Genomic DNA, 25,761 nt, shown 5'->3' with positions numbered 1-25,761 from the left:
AAGGGTAATCGTGTGGTGCGGTGCTTAAGGGATTGGGAGGGGCACTGCTGTTGTACCCTTGAGCACATTACTTAGCCTATATTGCTTCAGTAAATATCCATCAATGGATGAAATGTAGACATGTGAGAGCTACTGTATATAAGATGAATAAGGGTGTCTGCTAAGCAAATAAATAATGTGAGAGACATAGCTCCTGTGACTTTTGAACAAATAAAAATGACCTTGTGCTTTTCCTTCAAGAGCAAATAACAGGGGACCCAGAGCTGGCTGTTGCAATGCTTTATCTCTGTCCTTTGACATGTTCAGTCAGTCCATCAGCTGGCCTTGACAGACAGACAGGGGGCAAAGAGGTGACTGCACCATGACATTTACGTAACCGGGACAATACGTCTGTGGCAATTAAGTCTTGTTACTCTGGTATAAGTTTTATTTTCAAGGATGTCTTAAACTTGAATCAATGCTATAATACACTCATAATGCATTATTATTATTATTGAACATAAAGAACAAGCATTGTATTTCTAGTTTATTATTTTTAAGAGGTGTTTCATGCCATTACAGTACATTACATGCATTTAGAAGACACTCCAGAGCAAGTTTCTCCATTCAAGTTAATTGAGCAATGCGTCAGACTAGGCTAACGACACTCACAGTGTTACCTTAGTAGTAATTTGTAAAGAACAATCCTTTTGACTAGTTTAAGAAAAATATTTCTGTTTTGTTTTTTTGTTTTTTTCCATTTAATTTCTGTTGAATTAATCTGTTGAACATTGTGTTTAATACAAAATGCTGCATTCAGTGTAACTGAACTGTTTATCACTGAACAGCGCTTGTATTTGTTTTGCCTTAGTCCTTTTGGCCCTTTTTGTCTAATGAATATGGTGCTTTTTCCATAACTTAAATGCGAGAAACTCATTTAAGGAGGAATGCTGTTTTTGTCTTATTAACGTTCAAAGGTTTTTTATCCAAAGCTAAAGATGATGCTTGCAATGGAGTGAACACAAACAAACACGCTCACAGACACACACACTCCTTATCAGGGGCTTTACCCTCTAATTGACAGGGTTTTCGTTGTGTGGATAAACATGGGAATGGAGAGAGATATTAACCGTCTACATTTTGTGATAGCTGATAAAAAATACTCCACACCACGGCTATCCATGGAGGCAGGGACCAGGAAATGACTTATTTATCAAGCAGTTTTATCCCCCTGAACAGACAGACTCCTATGTATGTACTTTAGTTGTATATGAATACAACTGCATAGAGCAAATTCAGGTTGTTCTTTTTTTTTCCAGATTTTTTAGTTGTAATTGTAAGTCCTCTTTTGATGTGAATTCTATTGAACTGTTTTATGAGGTTCTAGCTCTAGAAGTAGGATTTTTGACTGTTACTCCTGGTAAAATTACTCTAAGTCTTGATTAGTGTTGTGAAGTGCTTTTTTTGAGTTTGAACCATGAATGTTTCATAACATTGAGATGTGGAGATTATCATCTGAGAACATTCCCTTTGAACTCAGTGAACTATTTCTTTGTAGAATTGGATTAATAGTTTGGATAATTATGCTGGAATGTCCATATTCAGCTAAGTTTGAGTTTCTTGGCACAGCAAGACAGGTTTTTGGCAAAAATATCATTGTGCAACTTTATAAATGGCTTTATCTTAACAGGGGCTCTAGGAACCATAAACAACCCCAAAACATAGAAGCCTTTGCATATCTCGGTATGGCTGCTGAAGCTTCCAGTGAACTTCCATTTTTTAGAATGTTGGTATATATTGTTGTTGAATGTTGTGAGTTCATCTGATAAACATTGGCAATATTTTGGTGGGAAGTTAATTATTAATTGTTAACTTTATTATTTTTGTACTTGTAGAGTTAGTGTGTGTTTGTGTGTGTGTGTATGCACCCACGCAAGTTCTTGCAAGTTTTGTTCTTGGGAGCAGAACTCTAAACTTCCCCTCAGATGTCACACATGAATCAGAAACACTAATGTCAGTTGGGATGCAGTGAGTGCATCATTAGCAGCACCTGCACTTCCTCAGTCCCAGGATTCTTCTCCTCACTCTTTGTCCCTAATTCTCTCTCATCCCATAAAGACAGTGCTCCGTGCAGATGGCAGACAGAGGCAAAATTAGCATTGCTAACTGATGAGCAATCACTGTTTTTGAACACAATGCGAAAGCAGACACATCATGCAACCCCTCCGCAGTCCCCTATTCATCACAGAATTCTACGTCGGATTAATGCCTTGTTCTACTTTTTCTTTTCCTCTGTCTGTGTGCAGGTTGAAATATTATGCGCACATCTTTATGGATCTGGAAACACAGAGCCATCTCGTTTTTTGGCAGTGGAAAAAGCAGCTGAAGGTCAAATCGTCTGCCTCTGCCAGTTTAGATTGAGTTTGGGGAGGGGAACGTAGTGCCAAGAATGATGAGCAGAGTCTTAAAATGTAAGGTATGGGATAAAGTCAAACCTGGGGGGGGTGGGGGAGGGGAGCAGGAGCTAACTGCTAATGAGCCATGCCACTGCCTCCTGGCATCCGCCTCAGACTGCATCAAAGCCTGTATCAGACTAAACAAGGCTTTAAAATTAATAGATGGCTTTTTCTCTGAGGGATCATTTTCCATCATCATCGCAGACGAACCCCAACGTCAGGACCAGAAAGGAGATGATGTGCTGTAGTTGTGGCCTGTAAATCCTCATTAATTCCCAGATCACAGGCTCTCTCTCTCTTCTTCCTGATTATTTTCTCTCTTGTTTTTTGCCCCTGGGCTGGTTGCTCCAGGGAATTGGCCATGTTACACTTGAGAAGGGCCTGTTGTGGGTTTCCACATTTGCCACAGCCCCCTGCCTCCCTGGAGCCTTGGTTCAAGATCAAATGTGCTCTGTTTTCTATAGATTTACATTCAATGTTGACAAAACTTTAACTTGGAGTGTTTTGTTTTTTTTTTTTTAATCGCAGCATCATTCTAAAAAATTATTTTATTAGTTGTCTATGATTGTTTGATGTAATAACAAACAAAATAGATAGAGGGCTATTGGCATGGGGCCAGTTGGTAGCAGGAGATATCCTTTAATTATCCCACAGAGTTTGAGAGTTGCTGGTTTTCACATCTGATCTTTTTTTTTTATTTTAAGCAGTAGACGAGAAATGTGTTAAGCATCAGTTCCTCTGATGCTTGCACCAAATTGCTCATCTCTGAGTCAGTCTTTTAAGTTTGTCGGTGTCACTACCCTCAATAAGCCCAGAGGCAATGCAAAACTTAGTGAAATGTCCCGAAATTGCCTACTGACATGGGCGATATAAACCAGGATAGCATGCCGTACAATGAGCCATGTAATAAACTTGTATGAATAAATTCCTTTCAGCAAAGCCCTTTTCCCTGCATATATTGTGCATTTACCTACATCACAGCTCATGGCAGAGCAATCAAATCGATGTGCAACACTTTCCAAAACGAAAAAGTATAGCATTGCTCAGGAAAGTTTTGTATCATTTTTTTTTCTTTTCATGTCTTGTAACTGCTTCAAATACATAATCATAAAATTGCAATTTATACATTACATTTTTATTTATTTATTTACCCTGTTTATACATGAGGCATCTGTAGACTTTACACATTCAGGTTGAAGTCATCCTGTGGTTGGGTCACACAGCAAACCACAGCACATCTGCACTTTACTGTTTTAATTTGATAGTATTTCAACTGATCTGAAGAGCCCGCTGATCCATCTAATCCCTACACAGCCCTACTCTGCAGCCTCTTTCCCAGACATCTCATTGCTTTTCCGCCTCTGACTTGCACCAAATGATGGATTCTTGTTTCATGAAACCCCTAACAAATAATGAATTTCTTTCTCAATCAACATCTGCCTGTTCTCAGTCATTCTCTTTGTACGTTGCACCCATGTTTAGAGAGTGTGTGTCTCTGCCTATAAAAGAGTCACAAATGCTCTGGAAGAAAAAATCATATTGAATTTTGATATCCAGGGTTCTTTTGATCGCGTGAGCCGTGTCCTTGTTTGTACCTGCATCTGATGTCAACATTTGAAGTGTATTAAAATTGCAAAACTGCAGAGGGAAGAACGGAGGCAGAGTCTGTATTCCTTGGCACAGCCTCATCTGACCTGTCCTTCAAAACAAAGCAATCAGTGGACATAATTATTATTTACTGTATATATTCGTATATGTAGTAGACACACTTAACATGGTCAACTTGGAAAGGGTTTGTAAATCCATTTGCTAAAAGCTGAACTAAATCATGTAGGCACCAACTGGGCAGAGTGGGAAGGAAGCAGGATTGTCAACCAAAAGGCTGTAGATCCAAATCCTGAGTATGGCCTTCATGAGAAATGTAATTTGTTTTAGTAAATGTACAGCAGCTGGAAAGGGATAACATGTAATGCGATCTATAGATGGATTTATGAAAATAATAATATAATCTCAGGTTTACTTTACTGACTGTGGTAAGTAGATTGTGTAGGCATCTTAGTGGGTTTTATATAGTCTTACTGAATTAATTGTGGTATTATATTGGCCACGTAGAGGAGTTTCTGCTGTATGTTTTCCTAGTGCATTCAGTTGTTTAATTACCTGAATCTCCATTGTTAGCTGAAGATGAAACCTGAAGCCCCATAACATATATGACACATTGTGGGAAATGTATATATGTGAATCCTGAACTCTTTACTCTTTAGTAAAATGGAACCTTTTAGTGGGAAGTCTTAATAATTATTAAATGATAGGTTGCCAGGTAATTTTGATGGGAAAATGATAGTTAATGCATGATTACCTAGAGAAAATTATACCTCTAGGATCCATCACACTGAAAAGCACATTGAAGTCACATTGAGCAGCACCATTATAAGGCCTTCTAACATTACGTATGCAGTCGCTAATTAGAATTGAGCAAGTTGCACCTAAGACATTGTCCTCTCTTCAAACTAATTAAAGGTGGTCTAGGACCATATGAAAAAATGTACAAAGCTGGTGAAAAGTGCTAGCTAATTTGAGCCGTGATACTGTCCTTTAATCATGTTTCAGAGCTGGGTAATTACAACTCCCTAATGCTCAAATTGCTCTTGGAGTTAAAAAAAGATGGTTCACAGAAATATTGGAAGGGGGGATTTTCGACACCTATACCACAGCTTGTGGTTTGAAAAAGATTAATGACTTTTTAAAGACAGGTATTTGTAGCGATCGGTTTATGGGAGAAGTGCAATCCATTCCAAGGGAATCTGCAATTACACAAGTAATCATTCAACAAAGTGTGATTAAAAAAAACCCTCTGTTGATTGAAAATTCATTGGGAGGTCCTGGGAAATATATAGAGGCATCCAAAGACTTCATGTTTCACTGTGGTATAAAGTAGCACACAAAAGAAGTCCATCATTAGCATACATTCTCAGACAGAATTCCGAAGTCAGCAGGTGAATGGCCTTTGACCTTCACAAGATGGAAGATGGCTGAAAGGGAATCTACCCCATTTTCGACTGTAGTGTCCATTATTAGGAAATGTAAAGCTACTGGTATATTGACAGCCCTGCCAGAAAAAAGATGCCTGTCTGTCTTGCCACCATGGGCTGTGAGACCATGGCTCAGGTGGCAACCGTAAGTTCAAAGGTAGCAGTTGGAGATCTCCAAACCACACTGTCATCTTTAGGTTACAAAGGGTCACAAAGAACTATTCAGAACAGAATGCAACTTTGATTTACCTAATTACTTCTGAATGAAAATTGGAAGCATAGCTCATGGTCATATGAACAGAAAATTGAGCTTCCAGGGCATCCCTTTTGGCTTCACATTTGGTGTGGGTGTAGCTTATGTTCAGAAAGAATCCATTCCCACTGTGAAATTTAGTGGGACGTATATTATATTTGGGGGATGTTTTGCATGTATGGGTCCTGGAACCCTTGTTAAGATAGAGGAAGTTAAGAACTCCAATGTGCACCAAGATTTTGACCTCATTCTTTCAAGGAAAGAGTTCACTGAGAGCAAAACACATGTTCCTAACTGATCTTCTCAGTCTTTACAGCTGTCTCGTGGAATGACTGTGATTAAAACTCAGGAAGTCAGTTAACCAATTAAAACTGTAACATTTGAGAATCCTAGTGGAGTTCTTCAGGAGGAATGGTAAAAAATAACACTAGTGTCAGAGCCTTACAAAACACCACCTTGTTAGTGTAATCAATGCCAGAAGACAATTTACAAAATACTAATCACAGGGATTTGAAAAAATGTAAACCTTGTGTTTTCTGGAATAATATTATTAGTTAACAATGTGACTTTGCGCTGTGCAAGAGCATTTAAAATATTGCATTTAAAAGAACATATCCATTTTTTTTTCTTTTTCTTCAATAGTATATATTGTTGCTCTTCAGCCATAGGTATGAATACATATGGAGGGCATTTTGTACGTGTATATATAGATGTATTCATGTTTGTTCCTCTCTTTCTTCTTTTATTATCTTAGTTGCTGGTTATCTGGAATATTGATGCCTACAAAATTCTCTCAGAAGGCTGAAATAAAAGGCTTGCAAACCATCAGAGGTTTGGGGCAGAGAATATCAATGCATGTTCCTAATGATGCAGTAAAATAGCTCTTAGCCTTGTTGCTTTAGTTTTCTGTCAGATAGTAGGTGTGTGTATGGGACATACAGGCACGGGAATTGCGTGTGTGTGCGTGTGCGCGCGTGTGTTGTTGTCGCACTTGTTTGTGTGGATTGTGTGCAAAACACAAGTAAATCATCATGCTCAATTGGTTGAATTGGTCTGGCCATTTATTACATCTCTCTGAGCTACATAAATGTAGTGCAGTCTAGTTATATTTGTAAATAGCAGAAATACATGCTTGTTAAAGTCTATTTCCACAGCATAAAATTCAGTATTGTGTGCACAGTCCTCTGGAACACAACATATTCTGGAACGATGATACAGTTGGCCTAAAGCACTTAGTCAGTGCATCCACACTGCGAGCTCCATGGGAGAGCAGAATTTCTTTATTACTCCAATACATAGATATTTTTCACCCAGGTTTCTCCAAACATCAGTTACTGAAATGTAGATATTTAGTGCTCTAAAATGCCCTGTTTTGATCAACAAAAACCATTTATAATACACATGCAGTCTTTATATATTGAAATTAATAGTAAGAAAAATCATCATAGTAATCAGTCGTAATCAGTCACACGCATGGTTATAGTTATATTCAAACTTGAATTGCATATTGTTTTAGGCTATATCCCTTTGACATGCTACAGTATCAGACAGGCAGATTTTGTCCAGCATCATGTAAGGTTGGTAATCTCTGTGGGATTGCGTCTGATCCCCTGGATTAAGGAATGCTGGGAAGAGAGTGGGTTGGCTGAGTGTTGTCAGGCACATGCTCAGTGCACCCTCCTCCCTGAAGCTGGCCAACTGACATCCATATTTCATGTTTTCACACAGGGCGCCCAAATCTCGCCAGAGTGTAATTACAGTTCAGGAATGTGTCTTCACACCTGACTGACACAGACTCAGTGTGAAGTTCGGTTTTATGGGGCCTTCCCTTCTCAATTTAAATCCCAACACCTGCTGTTTTATAGACTGACTCAATAGGGAAGTCATTTTTTACAGTGGCTGTTTGTCACGCTGCTGTGCCTTTGTTGTGCCTTAGTTGTGCCAATCATCCTGTTTTCATCATTAACCTGAAGTCCGTGCGATTTCATTGTCACATACAATTTGCGATGTAGTTGCTGTCTTACTGCTTGCCCAGTTTAGTAAAATTGCACAGTGTACTTGACATATGTCTGTGCCGCCATTTCTGACATGCCTTTAGTTCTTACAGCTATTCAGCCCCTGGTGTTTTATAACTATACAGCATAAAATAGTAAGTCTGAAGACTGGATGAGCAGTTCTGTTTTTCCCTTAATCTTTTCCTTTTTCCTGAGGCATATCTAGGTATCTAGAGCTAGTACTAGCAGTCTCTGAACTCAGTCCATAGTGTTCAGTGGATGCAGTGGTCAACTGTGAACACTAAGAGAGGAGATTTTAATGATGACATAACCTTTCTGGGTTTTATCAGTCTTTCTATTTATCATTGTTATGTCTTTGCACTGATCTCATGCTTGTGATGTATTCATTATTATAGGAAAAAAGAACTGCCAACGACCTGCCGTGAACAGTTATGATAAATAAAAGCAGAAGAAATTTCCCACTTCTACAAAAAAGCCAAAGGTATTAACTATTAACAGATCATGAAAATCGCTGATAAGATGAATTGCAGCTGTATTTTCTTTGCAGATTTCAGCTATGTATCCTACTCTGGTGATTCCTATATGGAGTTTGAAGGCATCAGTCTTGGTGTCACCAGCAACTTTTCAATAAGGTTTCAAAGCAAAGAATCAGAAGGAACCATTCTGTATGTTGACCAAGGACCAGTCACAAATGGCTACTTCTTCATCAAACTCTTCATTCAGCAGGGAATGCTGCAGGTGAGGTTATTTACTCTTTCAATGATATTATTGTGCTTATAAAACCAGAGGATGTGGTATTTGTTGAGCTAAGCCCTAACATTAGAGGAGATCTACAGATGCCTGTTCTGTGGTTCTGTGGCTCCTGAGTCCAACTGGACCAATGGATGGTATCCAAGCACATGTTTTTAAACTACATGGTGCACCGCTGCAACAAGAGACAATTAGCTCAGTGCACAATCAACCCAGGACCCCCACACAGGGGACTAATGCTGAATCTAGAGGGGCATCACCATCTTTACTAAGCCCACAGATGCACTGACTGGGCATGACAATGCACCTAATTTCTGACTACTGGATGGATATCCAATCAGCCAGTTATTCACCAAAGAGAAGGTATCACACTTTCATAAAGACCTGAAGTGACTTGCAGTGACACATAAAAAGACTTTTTATTTTAGGCTCTTTTACTGTTCAGGGAAATATGCTAGTGGTTTTGTTCATGATGTTTAAAAAGAGATCTGAACATATCTAAACGGAATAAGCTTTCTGAAGTCCCAGGCCCCTCCATGGGCCGTGCGTATACAAGTGTTACAGTATTTCAAACTTAGCTCTAGTGTATATGTAAATAATCATTATTATAACCATTATGTCAATCCTTTAATTCAAATATGTTTAAATTAGGGTTGTCAACATTGTCAGCTTGTGTGACTCATTTAAAATGGATTAACATGTTGATTTTTAATGCAGTTTAACTCAATTAGGTATGTTTCTGTATTTTGACCATAGCAATGTCCCATGGATACTACCTATTGCTGTCACCGATTACCACCAAAGAGCACAGAATAAATAGCAAGAAACAAATTGTCCCTGCTGTTACCGTTGAAAACAAGGTTGTTCTTCATGAATAGCATCATGGGCAGCAAGGAGGGCATACATCACCTTCCACAATGCAAGGGGATAGCTAAGTAAAATGAGTTTGCCTTGTAACAGTACGAGGCAATGCACTAAATAATTCCATCACGCAGGGAGGCAGCATGCTAGCTAACTGGCTTGCTTGCTCCTGCTAGTGGTGAGGTAGGAGCTGAAGATAGTGCAGTTCACTTTCAGAGCTACCAACATAAATCAAAGAACATGGTATTCGATAACAAGGCTGGGAATTGCACGTTGAAACATTGAGTATTGAATTTGGTAATGACACATTTCATTTGCAATAAATATGCCCAATTGTTGATGTTATTAAAATCTTTTTGGATTGTTTTAGTAGATTATCAATTGTTGCTTATCCTTGGAGCTGTGTATGTAGCAATTTTGCTACTATTTTACATATTAGCTCAGTAAATATACAGTATGAGTAAAAAGCAACGGTCCCAACATTGTCCACTGCATGACTCCTCTTCCCACAACACCCTGTTCAGACCTCTCTTAATGTTAATGCTTGTACACTGATAAATATTCAAATTTGAATCCACGGGGAGATCACTACATTGATTACAGGTTTTTGGTATGATAATGCCGATCATTGATTTACCATTCCTTTTCTGCAATTAATTTTCAGTATGAATTCACCTGCAACCAAGAAGAAGGGATAAGAAAGATCGATACAATGATCCAAGTGGACAATGGGGAGGAATACATGGTGTACATCAGGTGTGTTGGTTTGCCTCATTTTCTTCTAAACACAAAAATCTCCATATCTTGACATTCAACAATAATAGCATGAGACAAAAGGGCTTATACACAGTTTAAGTAATGATTGTACTCTCTGTGCTTTCATTTGCAAATGGAAATTTAAATGGATATGCAGTACCCACTTTTAGAAATGTCTTTTTCCAGTAATACAGCATGTTAAGTAATAATAGAAGAAATTTCCACTGAGATTATAGATGATATTTTATGTGAAAATGTGCACTTGAGCAAGATGCTAGAGATGCAAGCTGATCTAAAACTAAAAAAAAATCTTTAAAAAAGTGTATTTTATTAGCTCTGCTAAAACCAGCATAACCTTGGTGATAGTGTTAATTGTGGTGAAGGAATTTAGTTCTTAACCAGAGGGTATAAATCCCAGGTAGGATGATACTTTTGTACCTTTGAGTAATAGAATTATGAAAAAATATGAAAACTCCATTAAATAAGTGTGTGCATAAATGAATGACACAAAAAAATCTAAGCTAATACATTAAAATCACAAACCAAATGTTAACAGTCCAGCAGCTGTCAGTAGAAGCTATGTAGGAGGCTGATTGGCACAAAGTGTTAAAGTCAAGCTGTCTACTTCAACTAAGCAAGTATTCACTGCTTCTTTTAATGCAAAGCCAAATACTCATCAGAAATATTTTCATCAATCAGTTCTTTTTTTCAAAGGAGTTAAACAGAAAATGCAGCAGAAGTCCAGATCGATTATTTTTTATTTTGGCTAGCCCTTAAAAGACTGACAGAGGTCCACCCAGACCGGAGTGCTTCTGTTTCTGCCTCATCCAAAACAAATGTTACCCACTGTCTGTGGGTCCCGCTGCTCCTTTTCTGTCCATCTTGAACTAAGGGCCCCACGGAGGAGAGCTCAAGTGCCCCAGTCCAGTCCTCCTCAATTTATCATGGGTTTTTGATACACCTCGCCAGCACAGGCATGTCTTTATGTTGCATAGAAAGCCACCGGGTTGCACAGAAAGCTGGTGGCTTGAAAAGAAGGCCCCAAGCCACTCAGTATCCTCTGGCGAACAGCCAGGCAGCTCTGGCGGAGCACTCCTAAATTAACCGCTCCCCCCCCCCCCTCCCCTCCCCCTCTGGAGGAGGGAGGTACAGAGCTCTGGCACGTGCCCCTGAGTGTCGAAACCAGCCAGCGCTCCAACCTCAAACAAATCGGGCCAGATTGCCTCCTGGATTCCCTCCTCTCTGCACAACAGGGAAGGAAGGGGTATCAGGAGCAGTGCACATCTGTGGACGGAGTACCCTCCAGCTGCAGATGGTTAGCCCCAGCTCCACACTTAGGTAATTATCTTCCTCCCCTGTTCTACCAAAGGGGAGAATTAGCTGCAGAAAATCTCCCAAGGCCCAAAGACAGCTCCGCAACAGTGCATCCAAGGCAGAAGAAAAGATTTAAAAAAAAAAATAGAAAACCCATGGCAGCAGAGAGTGAAATTTGGCTCCTAACACTGCCTCCTCTGTCTTTTGTTGGGCTGTCTGCTTTTTTTATGACAGGAAATGTAGTAATCTCTTTATTCCCAAGATTTACACCCATGCTTGTTTGTAATTGATTGCTTACATAAATGAACATGTGGAGGATGGAGATTAAAGTGAAGGGTTTTACTCCACAGTAAATGACATCTCAGTCCAGCAGCACCCGTATCCTTCAGTAAACCAATGTGGAAAATATGCAGGTGTACTCAAATCCATGTGTTAGTACCAAACAACAGTTTCATACAATAGGAATTGCAAAGTGTTAACATTTTATGACAATTTCTTTAAATTACATAACAGTAAATGGGCATAACACTGGTAACTCTCACAGTATTGAATTTATAGATTAATCTTGTTGTACGCAATGTTTAATAGACAACATGACACATACAGCTACTTAATACGGCGTTCGACACAAAAGTTGTGTGTATATAGCCTAAGCTATTAGGTTGACAATGAGATGAACCGCTCTTCCAGTGATTCTCCTGTACTTTAGTGTGTTACTTGAAGAGTGAATAACAGCCAATGGCATCATGGTCAAGTTTATCAGAGGGATGCACACACCTTGCTTCAGTGTTTCTTTTGAAAACAATAAGAAATACAATTACACACTAAAATAATAAATAAATACATTTCTTAAATTCATTTTTTGATTTTTAAATCATTGTTTCAGTGGTACATCAAATTTTAAGATTATGCTTGTGCCTTATTCTCAATATATCCTTCAGTGTTCAGTATAAAGCTAAGTAAGAAGAATTTAATCAGAGACAGACATGTACATGGACATCCAGGAATAGCTCGACACCCTTTTCTGTCTATCCAATGCAATTATATACATTTCTCATCATTCTGTCTCCATTTCCATGTTGTCACCACTGAAACATTGAAGACTCGGTTGAACTTACATACAGACAACTTCACCTTCATGTGATACACACCCAGTTACCCAGTGCATCAGTGTAGAAGCAACATGATGTTTTTATAAGCAAACATTTATTATGAAACATTGTGACAGATTTGTAGTGCTTTCATTTTTTGTTAAGGGTATGGTAATTACCAGGGAGAAACCATGAAGTAGAGGCTCTGAGATAGTTAGATAATTACTTATTATCTATCTCGATAATTACCGACAGTTAGCTATAGTCAGTTAACTTTAATTAGAATGATCTCACAAATTTGTATATCCTCTTGCACTAAATATATAAGAAATATTAATCTATGTGCATGAATCTCAACTAAATAAACTGTTTTTACTAAATCAAATTTAGTAAGATTTGGTAATACATTTTCATGTAACCTTTCAGGAGTCAGGTCTGGAATATATACATAGAGAGAGAGTGCTGAATAGCTATAATAGTGTGGTTGAAACAGTTTGCTTGAAAAAGGTGTGGTCAGGTTTTTGAGCAGTTATTTGAAAGAGGCAACAGTAAGGATGTCATGGAAGTGTGACACTTTATAGCCAATAAATAAAACTTAAATAAAGTGATATAAGTATATTATTACATTATCGGTTCCAGTTTTTACTTTTTATGATGTAAAAATAATGTAATAATGTAATAACCATCTAATAATGTAATAACTTATAACATTATGCGCAAAAAGTTATTACGTTATTGGTTCAAATGTATTACATTATTGGCCAGTTATTACATTATCATCTTTTACTACATTAAGAACGGAAAAATTATTACGTTATTGGCAGTTATTACATTATTGGCTGCTACAGGGCATATACAGACCACTGACTGTCACAATGATAAATTGGGATGCATGGTAAGCTTAGGGTATGATTTTAATGAGGAAAAAGCACATCTTACACAGTGGCAAATATTTTACATTTTACATTTTAACCGTCAATAAGTCTGTGACTGTACTGTTCAGGATGAAATAACTTATTCAAACCTGCATCAGCCATGCACCACTGGGGATTTGACTGCGTGAATCTGTGGGTAGAAATACCAAATTCGAACAATTTCTCACACTGCAAGCACAGCTGACTCTTTTACACTGACACCCTCATTAGTGATGGTAATACAGCAACAACTGTCACCTCATGTGGATTCTCCATTTCAGTTAGGCTTTGAAAAAATGCAGATCTTATTGATTCAGAATTTAAAACCTGGTGAATGGTTGAAATGATCACATAATAAATGTGCATCCTTCAGTAATGGTTCAATTACTAATATATCCAGATATCCAGTATTTTGCTATTATACTTCCTCCAGATTAATGGAATGTCTCCTGTGTCCATGGAAACATAGCCATCATTAACACTCTTTAAGCACTGTTTTTAGTTTGAATCACAAATTATACAGGCCAAGACAATCTGTCACTTAAAGGAGCTACTAAGGCCAAAAACCCATTTGTGAAGTCAGTTCCATCATCTTAACCAGACACTACAACATATGCAACTAATTATCAATTTACTGAACATTAAAGATGGGAAAGGATGAATTTGGGGAGATGTGGTCTACTAAATGTTCCATGGAGCAGAACTGTAAAACAGAACAAATTAATTTCCATTGTTATGGAAGAATTACAATTTTTTCTTATTTATAACCTGTGACAGGTTATATTTTGATAAGAGCATCTGCCAAATGAATAAATGTTGACTAAATGAGAGGCAAATATTATTTTTAGTTACTAGGCATTTTTGCATAATTAAAAGTGAACAAAGAAATTACTGTGACCTTTACTGACCATATAAAACCCTGAATAATTTTGAACAAACCTTTTCGGCTGCGTTTTAGCAGCAAAGCAGTAGTCTCTCAGCATTAAAGGCCACAAGTCTCCTAGCAATATGCTTGTTTATAAAGAGTATCGTACCCTCCAGATTAAGGTCTGAACAGTCTCCATCAATAATTAGAAAATACATGCACATTCTATATCATTTGTTATTAAACGTAACAGTATTGTAGTGGTCTGTATAACAATTTAGATTCATGACTAGTTCCTCTTCACAGTTTGAAGTTACTGGGTACCATCACTTAACAGCAGGAAAAGGTGGATTAACATCTTTTGTCTGTCCTTAACAAAATAATGCATCCACTGTTGCAAAAGCAGAGATGGACTTCAAGGGTAATAGCCAATGATAATTGTGCTATGAACAGACATGCACAAATGAATATTTACAATAAATAGAAGTAAGGAGATCTTTCAGTGTTCACTGGCTAGCTAGCTAACATTAAATCCAGCAGCAGTTAACAGTATATTAGCAGTAGCAGTATGTTAGCAACATTACTATAGCAACAGTATTGTGACAAGCTTAAAAGCTACTTTCATTGGTGTAATGTTTTATGTAGTGAGTAAAACTTGTTAAATTGTGTCTCTCCTCCTGCTTTATGTAGCTAAGTTGTTAACCATGACTTCAGTCAACTATGGATATAGATATACCACAGTTTTTGTGAAATAATGATTCATTAGCAGACTTTTCAAGAATTCATCTTGTCTTTACAAAGTCCGTCCACATTTCACACATGTAACATCATAAAAAATCATGGTGAATAAATAAATGGCAAATACGGGCATAAATATGTGGGTGAAGAATTAGTGAAATATAAAATGTTGAGGTAAAAAATGAATACTTTTCATGATATTCCCTGATTTCCCTGCACAGGCAGCACTTGGACCCATGTGAAGCAGAGGTAACGGTGTCTGGCTACAAAAGGGTGCGGAGCATGCTCAGCAATTATTGGTCAGGACTGACCTTTCAGAAAACAGGTCATCTCTTCATTGGAGGGCTACCTCTCGGTTATCCATCCTATCAGGTGAGCAGTTGATGATGGCCCTGTGCTCATGTGCTGTCACCCTAATGTATTCATCTGTGTGTGTTTTCATATTGGTCAGTGACAGTAATGAAATATTTGAATTGCATTTTGAATTTGAGGCAGCTCTTGTATTATCTTGAGTAATAAGCTCAGGTTCATTTTATCTCTGCAAAGTCATGTCCTGAGGGACTTTATGGAGAGTGGCTCATTGGCATGTTGATAGAGTTTCTCACAAGATAACTCTTGCAGATAAAATTTGTGCAGTTTATTCCCAAAACAAAACTAAATGCATTATAACCACCCATCTGCATATTCAGCAGTGTGTCTGGAGCAGCATGGAGCCTCTCCACTGAGAAATAGTCTCTGGTGTTTCTGAATTTTGGACTTCTCAACCCCAGCCCTGTGGTCTCCCTTGTGTGTATTTTTAATTTCAACCAAATGTTCAAACTCCCTAATAAATAGGCTATGGATTGAAGAATAATCTGAATTAGCAAATTTCAGTGATCTCTCATTTTGAGACAACATATTGGAAATATGTTGTTTTTCAATCAGTTACAACAGTTTGCAGATAATTAACAAATTCCTTTTCTGTAATGCATTGTTTTGTAACTCCTTTGTAAAAGCTGTTAATTCAAGTAAAACCAGATTGACTTACTCATTAATTGTGTAACAAGTTGTGAAAATTTAGCAGTGCTGAAATCGCAGGGTGCTTGTGACTACAGATTTTTACATGAAACCACGATAATCAAGATTTGAGCATACATTCATTGCTTTGCTATTGACATTGTTCTTTAACATTTTTTTTTTATTTGCTAAATGTAAAAGGACTGTCAGGTGACACTGCACTTGACTAGGATGGTTTGCCTTCAAATGAAATTTGTTGTTGCTTGTAAGTGTTGCATATTGGCTTTTGTTCTGTGTTCAGACGCACAGATCTGTTGGAGTGTGAGGCAACCCAGCATCCCTCCATCAAATGGAATATTAAAAAGCAAATATGGATGTTGTGCGTGCTAGTTTTCTAGCTGTATCTGAGGATGATAAAAGCTATGCTTGGCTCCAAAATCAATAAAACCAAAACATCTTTTCATTTATGAAAAATGATGCCATGTCTGTGCGTGTATCATCTGTGCAGCTGCTACAATTCCAAGACACTTCCCTGTACAGACACAAGCTGAAAAGTGTAATGGTTTAAATTCAATTTCATTTACAACCATTAAAAGCAAGTAGTAAAATTCAGTTTAACACCATTTGTGAGTGTGGACAGAACTGTTTTAAGGAGCAAAACAGTGTGATGTAGTGTTTTAGATCTATTTTGAAAGAAGCAGATGTGAGACTTTAGACTATTTAAAACCATAGTCCTCTGCCCTTGATCCTTTTTTTGTCCCTGAAATGACGCCGTTGTCGTAGGAGTGACCATATCTTTACGCCTGGTTACATCTCTTGAATCTCTCTGTTTTCCTTTAATTAATTGCATTTAAGGGTCAAAGGCAACTGATTATGGGGGTTGGCAATTAAAACTCAAAGACAAACATACCTCTAACAAAATGTAATTATTTAAGGGTGGCAATCAGACAAAGTGGGAGAGCAACAAAGAGGCATGAACATTAGCTGACTATCACTGTTCTTTCATTACCAAGACAAGTCTCAGTAATAGTTAAGGGCAAGTGGCAAAGTGGTGAAAATGTGATTTACAAGGTTTATCTTTTCTGATGAAATTTAATATATCACCACCAATGGCCACTCCACAATATTTCATAACCATCCAAAAGATAGCCAGAATTAAATAGTCATGGGCAGGATCAGACAAAATTTTGCAGTGGAATATTTAAATATCTTGAGCATTTCTGATGGATGGAAATCCGACAAAGTTAAACACCAGCACTGTTTAATTGCTGTGGTGTTATTATTTCTATGTGATATTTTTCATTACAGGTAAATTTTATTGAGTCTACCTACCCACATAAAATTAGAAAATGAACAGGGCTCATAGGTATCATGTATCTCACAGGAGGAAGCAAACTTGTGTTGATATTTGTGGGATTTGTATTATCTGTGGGGGATATCTATTCATGGACAGTAGCCTGCCATTTCCTCACCATTAATTTTCATTGTATTATAACCTATTTGCTTAGAAAGATGTGCAGATGAAATCTTAGATGTTGGATGAAGCCAAATGTTCAAAATTTCTTTGGTAATTGACATTCAACAATTTTGACCACCCAAACTGCTTTCCAATAATAAAATAATTACAGTTTCATATAAAAGCATGGGTTTATACAAAATTGCATTTATCCTCAAAATTTACAGAATATTATGTTAAAAATGTTGAAATTGTTTTTGTTTCAGCATAGAATTACTTTGCAGTGAAAATTCATTAAAAAAAAAACTACAGGTAATTGCCAAAATAAAGGAAACACATCAGTAAATGAGGGATACAAAGTATATTGAAAGCAGCGAGTGCTTCAGGTTCAGTTCCTGAGTTATGGTCATGTATGAAAGTGTGGGGCAGGCCCAGTTTCCCTTTATTTGGGGTACCACGGCTAGAAGTATAGATGTCAGTGACTTTGAAAGAGGGGGGATTGTCGGAGCACGTTTGGCAGTAGCTTCAGTGACAAAGACTTTTCAGTCTCTTGAACTGATGTTTAATAAGGAACAGTGGCTAAGGTGATGTTGGTATAAAAGATATCATCAACTAGGGGCTTAAACTGTGGTCAAAAGCATATACTCCTCATTGTCCATGCATTGTCTCAAAATGCAAGGCAAAATAGACAAGCATCTCTGAATATGTTGATTACAAATATCAATCCTGAGCAGACAGTTTCATCAAAAACAGTCCATCAAGAACTTCACAGAGAGGGATGATATGATTAGGTTACAGTCCTTATTATACTTAAAAAAGCACATTTGTGAGTAAAGTGATGTAAAGAACACAGACAGTGGTCTAGTAAAAAAATCATATGGTCAGATCAGTTATCCTTCACCTTGCTTGCAACAAGCAGATGAATATGTGCGTAGTACAGGGCAATAAAAATCTACAGGCCTGAAGTGCTTGTTTCCCACATTGAAGGGTTCTACTGGCTCTGTTATAGTGTAGGGAGCATTCTCCTGACATACTTTATCCTTTAAAGGGCAGGGTAAATGCCCTTCTGAGTGATCACCTTCATCCTGTACTAAAGTATTTCTATCCAGATGGGAGTGGTCCCTTCCAGGAAGACAGTGACCCCCATCCACAGAGGACGAACGGTCACTGAATGGTTCCGTGAGAATGACAATGATGTAAACCATATGCCATGGCCATCTCACTCACCAGATCTTAACCCAGTTGACCACTTATGGGAGATTCTGGAGTGGCACCTGAGACAGCATTTTCCACCACCATCAACAAAACACCATATGGTGGAATTTCTAGTGGACGCTTGATGTTGCATCCCTCAGAGAGGGTTCCTGACACTATCCTGATCTATGACAAGGCACAATGAAACTGTTGTGGTGGCTCATGGTGGCCCATCACCTTATGAATACACTTTATGTTGGTGTGTAATATAGCAGTTAACAGTATATTCTCTCAGACAGCCTTATACACATGCTTAGAGTTGGTTTTCTCCATGTGCTTAAAATAATGTAAACATAAAAATCAACTTAAATGACCACAGTTATGTAAGATGTATTTTTTTCTTATTTTCCATATTTTTCCCATTTTGGCAACCAAGTTCATTGTTTCCAAAATCCAAGGGTACAGTAAAAAGCCATTGTTCCAAATTACTACTAGTTAGCCACATTCAACAGCAAGTAGGCTGGCCACATTGCTTGGCAGATTGCCAGTCAACTCTGCAGTTTACTTTTCATAACAATGGGAAAGGTATCAGAGCTCCCAAGTACTTTTCAACTTGAAATAAGGTCATTTTAATTATTTTTTCCCCAATTAATGCCTTAATCTTAATTGCTGGTGAAAACATTACACTACCATTCAGTTCAAGTCAAGAATAAACCTTTTTTTTCCATTCTAGTCCAGCATATTGAAATTCTACCATTGCCTCACAAGTGTATGTGAACAAGTGAACAAATTGTACTTTTTTCTTATTCGGGTGATTCATATAGAAGAAGTTGTTTAAATAATCATTGCAGCTCTAAAATAAATGTAAAATGTAAAGAAAATATGGAACCATGCATAACTATGATATATTATGTAAAATAAATGGTAGAGAAAGAAAGCTAGTTCATGAGCTTCACATTCTTCCATACATGTGTCTTGCGTGATGCGCCTTAACTTAATTATTTCATGCATCATGAAATTGTGTACTAGTTGGGAGGCAAAACAGAGCTTGTCACAAAACTATTTTTATTCTATATGATTGTCCAAATTTTGAATTCAGACCTAATGAAAGAGGAGACCAACCAACCATGCCCAACTGTAAATTAGAGCATAGAGTCGAGAACTTAAAGGAATAGAAATAGTTATAGCAGCAGAAATGAAATCACTGTCATAGCAATTGAGTCAATTAGATGCTATCTCTGCTTGACTTGAGGCATGACATTTCCACAGTGGAACACCTTAAACATACCTACACTAAGATATGATATAATTTGATCTACACAGGATGTGCAAATAAATGAACAACATATGGCTGTAAAAAAGGACAATAGAGAAGCCTGTTGAATATATCGATTTACTGTTTCATATGGTTCATGTTTATTCAGTTGTACTCAGACAGCTTGTATTTCAGTTGAAATAAAAGATCAGTGGGTTTTTATTTTGAATAATTGTCCAACCAATTTCTGTGTCACACAGCAAGATTCTTGAAATATGTTTTGAAATCTCTTTATCATTAGTTCCAGAAGATTGTTAAATAAAAGCAGTCTTTACTGTGGATGTGGACATTAAAAGATTATCAGTTCATTTCATCTGAATGGTGCTTTTTTTTTTACAGAGCAGAGTAGATTGCATGCCAGCAAAATCATTTTTAACATTCAAGTTGGACCATGAATCATGCACTGCTTCATGATGTATTAGGATAGCTAAGTGACAGAAGTCATTTAACATTTGCTTATGCCAATCATCATGTGATAATTAAAGCAGGCTATAGTGGGGACGCAGCTTTTTTTTCTTCAAAATAAAGAAGCATGAGTCTGTGATGTCCCATCCATCAAAGGAGGCTTGTCATGTCTGAGCCAAGGTTTTCACACTTGGGCTGTGAGTTACACGTTTCACACTGAGATTATTATTTACCCTAAGCTTTTTAGATAAAAAGGTGTGTTCAGGGTGTCATGTTTCTTACCATTTTAAGTGAACTCTTGACTGTTTCAGTTGAGAGACTGTTGTTGATTCAGACAGATATGTATGTGTAAACCCTGCTTTAGTGCCTGTGCAGAGTTACGCACATCTGGTACTACAAAGTGCGTTCAGACATGGGCCACTTACACTGCTATGTGGATGTTTGTGGTGGAATTTGCCTGAATTGATGGGTTTTGTGTGAAGTGAGGGTGAGTCGTTATTTTCCAAGATATGTATATTCTGACTTGACATTTAAGCCTGTTTTCTCTCCACAATCTCTCTGCAGAGGAAAAAGGTGAATAAGTCTGCCTGTAACAACAGCATTGTTGGTAACTAGACATACAAATCTAGTGAAAATGAACTTAATCAAGTTTCTGTTAGATGTATATTACATTTTACATTTGAATAAATTCACCTCATCTGATAACCCTGTGTAGTTAGTATATCAATGCAATGTCAGACATTTGTTTTCTTTAAACATGTCATATTATTCTGTGTCTTCTGAAACTTAGAGGCACAGACTGTAGGACACATTCATTAATGAACGTTCAAATCAACCAATGTGGTAAATTAATTTGTCTGTCCTAATTAGTCATACAGGCATACATGCAAATAATGTACCCTGTCATATGTTCTGTAAGAACAAATTGCCATGGGCCCTCTAGGTACTACACATTCCTGAGGTTAGTGAATTGGTGGTACAAAAAAAAAAAATCTCAGGTTATCTCTGAAAACAATTGCTAGCTGGTGAACAAAAAAGGAAATAATCATTTTGTAAGACATTTCTCTATGGCTGTGTCATAAATCACACACTAAGATACTGCATACAAATAGGCTGCCTATTACATACTTTATACTACATCTTTTAGTGTACATCAGTAAGTACACAAGTACACAGTATGCAGCAGTTAAATTTACTTTTCTGTCAAAATTCTGACATTAATTAATTCTGACATTAGCTACAGTAGGGGCTAGAGAACTAGGCATGGTATTTTGCTCTCATAAGAAATGCTACTCCTGGAATGTTATGTTATGCTCAAATGATTGATGCTCGCATAACAAAAGGTGCCCCTACCCTTGTATTTTGCAAGGAATTCTACCAACTTTCATATTGTCTATTGCTTTTGCTGTTATCTACCCTATTAATAGCATCAGAAAAAACTTCAAAGAATGAACATGGTAGCATTTTTTCTTTTTAAAAATAAAATTATTAAATAGCCTATTGATGTTTTTATCTTTGTCCATTTTAAGCATTTTATACAGAGAAAATGAAAAGTCTCGGTTCCAGAAGCGTTTTATTTTCTTACAAGTTTCTGCTCAGCTTTCATAATTAAAGTGAGTGTCTTGCGACTGCATTCTGCTAACTCTGATAACTGATAACTCTGTAGGAAAATCTATTGGCCGCCAGGCTCCAGAGAGGAAGGTATGTTTTGCCAGGACAATTTACATTTATTCACAGTACACAGCTTAGCACCACCCATTGTAAGAGATATGCGGATTTGTAAGTTATATCTGAATCCCGACAACTAAAAAACATACAAGTGAGATGCGCAAAAAAGTGCTCAGTCTGAAACGGCACCTTTGTCATTAAGGATACTGGTTTTCTGCTGAAGGACTGAATCAAGATAAATAGGTATACCCAGAACATTCATTGTTGGAGAAAATTGCCTCTCAGATCTAATGATGCTGCTTAGAGTGCCATAGAATGGTTTGATGGTTTTTGTAGGTTATATAATATAGATTGAGAATCTATCATACACCCCGCATGATATCACAGAACAATATAAGAGAACATCTACTGCAGTTGAAGAGTAATCTGCTCATGTATATTTTCAGTCATGCATAAGCTGACACAAGTTAACATGACTTCAGATAGTGATGAATGTAAGGTCCCCTGGCAAAATGCCTGGCAATCTGTAGCACCATTTCTTGAGGATACTGAGGATCCTTTATGGAAATAGAACATTTTTACTGAAATAGCAGGATGAAAATGTAACAGAATGCACCACTCTTATAAGTAAATTTGTAATCAAACACCTTTTAGTTTGCCTCATGTCGAGCAAAGATTAAGCAAATGCAACTCGTGTGGCTGTATTGTGTTGACGTGTCCTTAAAATCTGTTTTTAAATTTGTTTATGCTAGTTTTCCTTTTGTTTTGGCCATTGAAAAATTGCCAGTTGTATTCCTCTGAATCTCTGTGGGGATTTTTTTTTTTTGTTTCTTTTTTTTTTTTGAAAGCTGGAAGCAATTGTCTTTTTTTTCTGTCAGACCATTATACTTGCAGCACACCATGCTGGTCAGACATGGTTTCATGAGTATTCCTGCACTCTGAGACAGGAAGATACTGTAGGTACAGAAATTGGGTGGAATGTGAACAATAAAAGAACAGAAGTTGGAACACAAGGATAGAACTGTGGTTCTGTTGGCTAAGGGCTCCTTATATCAGCCCATCTTATCAAATTGGGTTCATCCCTTTCCTCTTGATATCACATAGGCACAATATCAAAGTATTCCAGTAACAGGTGGTGGTATGGTCCCCTTGCCAGTGTTAAGGCAGATCAATCCCCACTCTGTCTTTTGGAATTTTGTGGGAACAGGAACAAAGACAAGATCAGCCCTTTGCAAAAAAAAGAAAATCGTTACAGCTGTATATTCTGTTCTATCATGCTATAACATCTGTTTCAATTAGCCAGTCATAACAGGCCGGATTCCCTATAAGCAGTACTGTTCTTATTCAGTGCAAACACAAAAGGCTTCATTAACTTGACCTTTAAACAACAGATTTAGGATCACATTGAAGAGGTACAGGAGACTCTGAGAGCTATTCAGAACCAAAGGCTCAGGCATTGTATACCAGAGGGAATACTGATCATTCTCTGCAGACACCAAGTCCACCTTGACCTTTCCAAACAACATCCATCATCTGGAGGTCCATCGTTCCGTGGCAGCAACCCTCTGAAGAGGATATCAGTGCTCTGTAGAGTTTCGCAGGGATGTTTGATGCAAGGCATTTTTTTGAGTGTGACTCTGTAAGAAGTCACTCCTTGAGTGAGAAAACCTACAGGGGACCACCTCTTCTAAGACATCTCCACACTGTTCCATGACAACCATATGCCTGTTGCATTTCAGGTGCAGGTCAAAGGTATTGAACCATATCTAAAGAAGCCTGACATGTAATAGCCTCAGCAGGAAAAAAGATGAGACTGATGTAGTAGTTGTTGGTGTTTGAGAGCATAGGCAGTGGTGCTAAGGGAGAATCATCTGAGCAGAGACCAGGTTTTTACAGCTTGTTCCCTGGACAGCTTTGCAGTTTTGATGGGTCCAGTGTAATACCTGTGACGGTCAACAACCAGGAGTTAGGTGGCTCCTTCTTGTGTTCACAGTTCTGAAACTGGATGCTGTGCCTGTGGGTAGTGTGTTGATAACTTGTGGGGACCCTATCTGCTCTCTCACTAGATTTACATCAAGTACCTCCAGTGAATGATGATATTGCATCTCTCGCTTTCTCTAGATGAGGTAGGAAGGAGCGACAGCTACGCCAAGACTGCCAGGGACGCCCGTGTGTCGGCTCCATTGTAGGTCATTCACACACTGACTGGTCACGCTCAGTGTGCCCCAGATTATACTGGTGATTAATGGAGTGTGTTTGAAGCCTGTGAGGTTGTTTGTAAATAGGCAGGTTGTGCTCTGTGTAGGCTTTGTACCTGAAAGCATGTGTCTGGGCTGAAGATCCCATGAGTTTTCAGAGAGAAAATGCAATATCATTGTTCACTGGAGGTAATTGATGTAAATCTAGGAAGGCCATGTCATATATGTTTATCCATGTATAGCATGACTGTACTCTCCCATATCTATGCTCCAGCCTCTGTGAAGGGCCTCCGTGAGATTGGGATGGAATGCTTTCCCCATGGGCTTTTCTGTCCACTTAACAGGCTCAGTGCTGCAATAGCGTATGAAAGAGTTCTAGCAAGGGCCCACTATGCCGCAAAGTTGCAGTTCACGATACATCTGTGAGGACAGGCTCAACCTCTTCATCTGTTTTGAGGCCTGTGCCACTTGTATGTCTGAAAACTTCATAAAAATCCAAAATGCCACATCTGGGAGCTCCACCGCACATTCATTAAGTGTTAACACAGGGGCTCCCAGGCTGGCACACGGTGGCGTGAGAGTCTAACTGGATGTCAAACTGTGAAGGGAGCCCTGCTGGATCACTTCTTCCCCGTTACTGGGATGATTTCCATATTATCAAGAGACAAGAGATGAATATGAAAGGATGGGCTGAGAGGAGGCGAACTTACAGTTCTTAAGAGCAAATCTGAACATTCTTTTAGTAGTATTACAGACTTGTCGTAATATATAATCTAAGTGGAGGGAAATACATTTTATAACCACGTTTCTCTACAATTTTCTACAACCTCAGACTTGTTTATATGAAATTATTTTTTTTTTGAGGAGAAAACTATTGACTGTTACACAAGGTCAGACACAAGTGAAGCAAATGTTGGTCTGAGTTTCAGATGAAAAGTGATGATAAAAAAGTCATTTGATTTTTACAAGTGTATACTGATGGGCATATGTATTTCATAGCGAAAGGTGCACTTCTTTAGTGCTGGCTCTCAGAAGTGTGACAAAACATTAATGGTATACTGACAAGGTATGTTTCAGTTTTTACATTTATGTGTTTTTGTTGGTCCTGTAAATGTTTTCTACAAACCTGTTTTGATTTGCTGCAATAATGTTGAAGTCAATCTGACATAAGGTAATACTGATGGCTAAGACAAGTCTACTGGTACTATATGTAAAGGACCTATAAATTCCCTTATTCCCAGCCCTGGTGCTGGATTGGGTCATGTGGTTTGTGTAATTCATATCCAGATATCAGTGGACCAGCTGTCATTTTTGATTGCTTTCAATGCCCTTTATCACTGCCTTTTTCCAGAACAGCATTTGTAAAATGTGTTGCCATTTTCTTTCCCCAAGGGCAATCAACCTTTCTACAATTATACCGGCTGCATTGAAATCATGGAAATTAACAAACTGAGAGGATTCTACACATCCAACGCCATTGGTGGCAGCAATGTGGACAATTGCAG

General features: G+C 37.9%; 1 protein-coding gene across 1 annotated transcript in view; it reads left to right on the top strand.

Annotated features, from left to right (window-relative positions):
- The window catches only part of eys (eyes shut homolog), a 266,508-nt gene that overhangs the window by 142,803 nt on the left and 97,944 nt on the right, over window positions 1–25,761 (top strand). The window contains exons 31-34 of the mRNA XM_036547241.1: window positions 8,283–8,473; window positions 10,011–10,102; window positions 15,246–15,396; window positions 25,649–25,761. Of these exons, the coding sequence (XP_036403134.1) occupies window positions 8,283–8,473; window positions 10,011–10,102; window positions 15,246–15,396; window positions 25,649–25,761 (547 nt within the window). The remainder of the gene's footprint in view (window positions 1–8,282; window positions 8,474–10,010; window positions 10,103–15,245; window positions 15,397–25,648) is intronic.

This window comes from Megalops cyprinoides, chromosome 15 (genome assembly GCF_013368585.1).
Source record: "Megalops cyprinoides isolate fMegCyp1 chromosome 15, fMegCyp1.pri, whole genome shotgun sequence".
In the NCBI taxonomy this organism is placed as follows: domain Eukaryota; kingdom Metazoa; phylum Chordata; class Actinopteri; order Elopiformes; family Megalopidae; genus Megalops; species Megalops cyprinoides.
Note: the sequence above shows the minus strand (reverse complement) of the source record. Positions and strands in the feature narration are given on the sequence as shown.